Source organism: Micropterus dolomieu, linkage group LG03 (genome assembly GCF_021292245.1).
Source record: "Micropterus dolomieu isolate WLL.071019.BEF.003 ecotype Adirondacks linkage group LG03, ASM2129224v1, whole genome shotgun sequence".
In the NCBI taxonomy this organism is placed as follows: domain Eukaryota; kingdom Metazoa; phylum Chordata; class Actinopteri; order Centrarchiformes; family Centrarchidae; genus Micropterus; species Micropterus dolomieu.
The window spans coordinates 17,380,898-17,386,897 of NC_060152.1; the positions used below are offsets into that span (position 1 = coordinate 17,380,898).

The window sequence follows — 6,000 nt, forward strand, 5'->3', positions numbered from 1 at the left end:
GCATAGCTAATTGTCAAACTTTCTCTATTAAGATAAATGGAAATCTAATGCAGTGAAAACATTGTGCAACTATGCTTTTCGAATGCTGCATTAATGTTAAATGTACATTACCAACTGGCATTGACTTATGAGCCAGTCCATCTCTCATTGTATGTGGCTTAGCAGGGTGCCAGGTTCTTGCGAACCCAGTCTCAGTCGAGCCTTCAGTGCAGTCCTCAGCCTGCAGCTCAGAAGCTGCACATCACTCCTAACCAGCACTAGCGTCGGACTCGCTCCTTTCTTGAGAGAGCAACCAGGAAATGACATGTAACTTTAACTGAAGCTTATTTCCTTCATACCCGACCTTTTCATCAAACCCCTTCCTCTTTTGTTTCTGCTGCAAGCCGTGAGCAGATAAGAGGCCTCTCTAAAAACTTCCCACAGCAACAATGAAGCACAAGGACCGCAGTTTTGTTTTCTACATTTAAACAAACATAGAGATGTTGCAGGAGACACATTGAAATTTTGATTTCTCTATTGGAATATGTGTCACTGGCTGAGTTGTGTAAGAGCACTAACAAACTCAAATGTCATGAGCAGGAACAATGAATGTCAGGAATATCATCAGGAATACTTTTTGAGAGTTTAGTTCATATACCTTTGTCTTGTCACTGTAAGCTTTATATACAAAATCATTAGCTATATGATTTTGTATATAATACAAATTATATATTATATATAATAAAATGATGTTAATCACACATTTACTGTATAAAATCCCTGCCTGTACTCTGTGAAAACAGGAAACTGCAAACAACCTATTGAGACTTGAGTAGGAGAAGCAAGAGCACTTGCAACACCCTAACTTTTGTTTTATTTTCCAGTAAGTTATGCAGTTGCTGAATGACTGAATCCTACCTAACATTACTGAGGATAATAATAATGATATGTCTTTTTGATGACGCCTAATAACCCAGGATTTGTCAGGTATAATTCTGCCTACTGGAATTCTCAATGTACAAAGAAACCCAGCAATAGGGGTTAATTAAGTGACACGATTTGGAATTTAGGAGGTTATAACTCTGTATATCAACAACCTTCATTTTTAAACTGAGCATGACTACTTATAGAAGGTAAGCTATATAGCTTAATTTTTTGTTTTCTAGTTTTATGGTAATGGATGTATAATTTTCTCTGTTCTGTCACAGATGCGGTTAGCATGTTGTTTAGGTGCACTCAAGCTGGGTGTAACTGCAATAGCTAGATTTTTAGTGTTATAAAAAAAATTTGATCACAGATAGGAAGTGAATCTGGTCTACTAATGAGAAGTAAAACCAGAAGAAAAACACATTAAGGGTTTCTGCAGCAAAAGTGGATCAGACACCTGTTAGAGCCCTGCTTTATATTCTGCACCCAAATCATGAAATCCATCCTTTACAAAATTACTATTGATCAACACCTCTCAAGAAATACAAATACTTAGCTTTCAGTTGTCAGTGGTCAACTTCTTCTCCTCAACATTTCCCAGAGTAACTAGCTCAGGGTTCTGTTCGATATGTGTTTGCAAAATAAAGGCAAATTAAAGACACTATTAGAACAGATGTCACAAACCAATCATGAGGTACCACCTCCTATAACTGTGTCATTTATCTCAGTTTTCTCTGCACATGGCTGAGCAGCTGTGCCACTCTCTGCTGCTTGGCATTCTGCTTCGCTCCAGCTTCCTGCACAAGTGAAAGCAAAGGGCACTTTGATTTTCCTGGTTGGCCCATTCTGTTGGTAAACAGGGGAGATCAGGGCACACGAGGGAATTCAATCACAGGGCTCATAGGACAGTCGTAGTAACTGGCTGTTGTTGTTGCATCTCTCAGTATATTGACATGAATCATAGCTTAATCGGTAATTGACGAATACACAGTACGGTGACAGTGTGTCAACAAAGGCCAGGAAATGTGACTTGTTCTCTCTTCATGGCAGAGGAGGTGGTTTCACAGCTGCGTGGATGGGTGACAGTCACTGTGGTCCATTTCTACCACTGCAGGCTTTAATTAGTCCCTCCAACAGTCTCTCAAGGTAATGATCACAGGATAAACACACACTATTCCACTGCCAGCCTGAAAGCTTACTCTATCCACACCGTTGTTTACTCACTTTCATCCAGATTCATGACATGTAAAAGGCCTGTAGTGTAGTGTCTTGGGTCAGTTGACACTGTGTTGACCATACGAGCTCATGTACTTAAAAGACTTTCTTGCTGCATCACTGGTTTCATATCCTGCTTACCTACAAACTGTGAAAAGTTCCCTAACAGCCCAAGTTGATCAGTTCTCAGGCCAAAAAACAGGCATATTACAGGCATTACTGAGAAGCTGAAAGATTGTTTGAAATTTTCTCTGAAAAATTACTTAAATGATTAATCCATTATCAAAATAACTGCCTTAATGTTGTATGTTGATGCATGATGCTTTTGCAAAAACATGAAACCTACTAGCTGATTTACGAAATGAAGCTACAGCTATTACTGGCAAACATCAACTGCTGAATTGATTAGACGATTAAACAACTAACAGAAAATGACATTCTGGGAATGAGAAAGGGGCTGGAAAATTAATCCACAACTATTTTAACAATCTATTAGGCTAGTCATCATTCATGCAGTTAAAATACCAAATATTTGCTGGTTTCTGCTTCTCAAATATGAGGGTTTGATTGTTATAGACAAAGTAATCAGCAACAACCATTAGATGCAGCCCTACAATTGGCATGTAACAAAACCAATCAAAATGGATTAACCTGTTCTCAAAGTACAGTCTAACATTATTACTTAATTATGACTTGGGGAAAAGAACAAGCACATCCAAAAATACCTCTTTGGGTGTCTTCAGACACGATCTGACAAGTTAGGTTACTCCCTCAGTGATTATATCTCTCTGTGTATGTCCACATTTGTCAGGCATGAGCATTACTTTATGATGGTCTGAAAAACATTCTCATATATGAGATATGAAGCCCTGAAATTGTGCCAGTAGGATGCTTTATCACTCTATCAGATGAAAACAGGATGACAACAGGAGGGGTTCTGCTTATTGTATGACAGTCAGGTTTGTGTGCCTTGGCATAAGATGCTTTCAACACATTTAAAACTGCAAAAACCTGATAACCAAGATGCATTTAGTGAATAAACGTTGCGTCTTTACATTATCAACCCCCATGGTCTAGAACTTGAAGAAGCTGATATCCAGAACAGCATCAAGTGTTCTATCATTACCTGCCTACTTACCTGTTTGTTTGGACGTTTGTAAAGAAAATCTCTCATTGTAGTCCGACTTTTGTACTTCTATATCACAATGGCTTTTCAACATCGCACATCAGTCCTAAACCTCAGCTGGTCTGAAAGTCTTGCAAGGGGCGTGTGATTTCTTGCACAATCGGAGGAAGCAGAGCTCCTTTATCACCGACAAGCCTGAGCAAGTTTGGCACATACAGCATGATGGCTTCATGCATTCAAACATGTCGGAATCAATTATTAGGATGCATCACAGCTGTATTATATACTGTAAACTCTCATAATCTTGCATACAGAGAGTGATATATGCAGAGGCTGATAAATGCAGAACAAAAATGTTTAAAAATCTGATACAAATCTATCAATACCTATGAGGAAAAGCAGTGTCATCGGTCAATGGAGACTGAAACATTTACAGACTTAAATTTGGATACACAGGATTTACAGGATCTAAAGACAGCTGCCTGGGTGTGTTTGTTGTCATTCAAACAGGGTGTTAGGCAATTACCTCTATAAGCAAAGGCTTGTTTACAGCACTAACAAGAAGCCTATTAAATAGAGCTCAGGTCTCTTGTCCTGTTTAACTCATTTGCAATAGTCAAACGGTGAAAAAAGATATTGTCTGTGCCAACTTGACTAACAGGCTGCAGGCACACAAAAACATAGTGGCATGTTGATGTCAAAAGGAGAGGCAAGTGATTGTTCTCTAAAGTGGTTCTGCTGCCTTTCTGCAGCCTATTGTGTCCCTCTGAGTCACAGAAGGTGTTGACGTTTAATACTGGGCTCAATTAAATGCCCTTCCTCTGCCATCCTTCATCGCTGCTTGGCGATACGGAAAGGTCATTTGCACACGTGCAAATTGGAGTTCCAAGAATACAAGGAATCTATGGATTATAAAATAAAAATTAAATTTACAAAAAAGAGAGTGAGACTATTATAAAGTCTGTTCATTTAACCTTGTGGGCAGTGCCTCCAACTAGTTGGAAAAGTTCAGTAAATCGTAAATCTAGTATAGCAGCAGCCTGGAGGACAAGTAACAACTGGATTAGAACACTTCCTCTTGGGATGTGTCCAAAGTGACCACAATGACAAATTTGATAGTAAATGCTGTAAGTGTTGAAACACTTCTTCTTTACTTTTTGTGTCACTGATACACTTATGGCATTTTTGCAGTTATGCCAGTGTTGACTTCTGCCTTGTTTAAAGCCTCTGGCCAATTTCCCAGGTTGGGATTAAGGCTGGTCCTAAATTAAAACAAAATTCAATGGAGATATGTAATGAAAAATGTCCTAGTCTATGACTAGACGTTATCCTTGTCAAGACACCAGCCCTTTAGATCTGCTATGATAATAAGAAAGGAGTCTTTACACCCCACAGCGAAAATACAATGCATGCGATTTTGGAAAGAAGTCTCATCTTGTTTTCTCTGTCCTCCGGCATGGAACCAGATTGCAAAGACATTAAATAGTAATATGTAATTTATTCACAGCCAAACGTTCTGTTTCTTTCAAGAGAAGACATGAAGTCATGTGAAATGTTATTTTGATATTATTTTGCTTTCATGGTTATTATAAGCAGTCACATCCACGATGGGCAACACTTCAGACCAAAACACCACACAAAACAACGTGACACTCAATTTAAGATATTAAGAAATTAAAGTTAGGTTTTCACACCAATAATTGTTTCTTATTTCATAGCGTATTTTAACTGTGGATTAATACGCATTATGCTGCTGGGACCAAATCAAAAACACATCTGTTCCAGGTGATAGTGCAGTGACATGCTTAACTGAGAAAGAGGGAGGAACAGGAAGTAGCCTAAAAAAACACCTGCATCGCAGGTAGCCTACATGTGAAGCATTTCATTAATTGTGCTAATCTGCTTTAGCTAAGATTAATACGCACTTCTTTCATTCACCTAAATGTCTCAGTGACATAAGCTAGTCATATTATATGACACGATATCCTTCTCTAGTCTGCGCAGACAGCCTCCACCACTAGGTAAACAAACAGCTATACAAACAGGCAAAAAATAGACGACTTCCTCATGTGACCTTTTATAACAATCGACAAAGACAAGAAACACAACACGGCCGCAGTACAGATCACACAGACGATGATGTGTTTGACGGGTAATGTTCAAACTTCAGCCAGAGGACTTGCTGCAACAACAGGTGTCCCCGTCAGGTCTTCCGCACTTGCACTCACCTTTGTGTAATAGGACATCCACAGCTCATACAGCCTTTCCTTCGATGCCATCCCTCCGCCCTTGTGGTTGCTCATTATCTCCCCCTTTTTTGTTTAATATATCATGAAACTGGTGAGCATGGTCAAAACCAGGTCTGTTTGAAGTTGTTTCCTAAAGGCAGGGGGACGCGGCACGCTCCTGTGAACCATTCCTGCAAATCCAGGCACAATAATTCGCGCAAAAGTGCTTCCCGTCTCGAAACCCAAAGTTAGAGAGGCACGAAAGACCAAAACATGACTGCGTGAATGTGGCCAACGTGCGATCACTGTCGAAATTGTAAAACCAGGAACAAAAATGCGTGGAAATACATGTCTGGAGAAACACCCATGTCCGCATTTAAAGTGAGCTTGTTGCTGTATGATTCCTATTGGAGAGAGTTCCCACGAAAGCGACAGATCCCATGCGCTCAACACCAAGAAATGACCGCCCTGCTGTCCTTGTGGTGTACAGTCCTGTGTGTGATGAGCAGGAGGAAATTATCATCA

The 6,000-nt window shown here is 39.6% G+C and overlaps 1 protein-coding gene across 4 annotated transcripts in view; it reads right to left on the reverse strand.

The window, feature by feature from the left end:
- The window catches only part of nbeal2 (neurobeachin-like 2), a 35,506-nt gene extending 29,506 nt beyond the window's left edge, over nt 1–6,000 (reverse strand). For 2 of the 4 annotated variants that reach the window (XM_046044259.1, XM_046044255.1), the window contains exon 1: nt 5,476–5,999. In XM_046044259.1, the coding sequence (XP_045900215.1) occupies nt 5,476–5,550 (75 nt within the window). In that variant the 5' untranslated portion in view covers nt 5,551–5,999. Of the gene's footprint in view, nt 1–111; nt 190–5,475 lie in introns of those variants that run through there. The other 2 variants (XM_046044256.1, XM_046044257.1) reach the window with 2 other exon arrangements.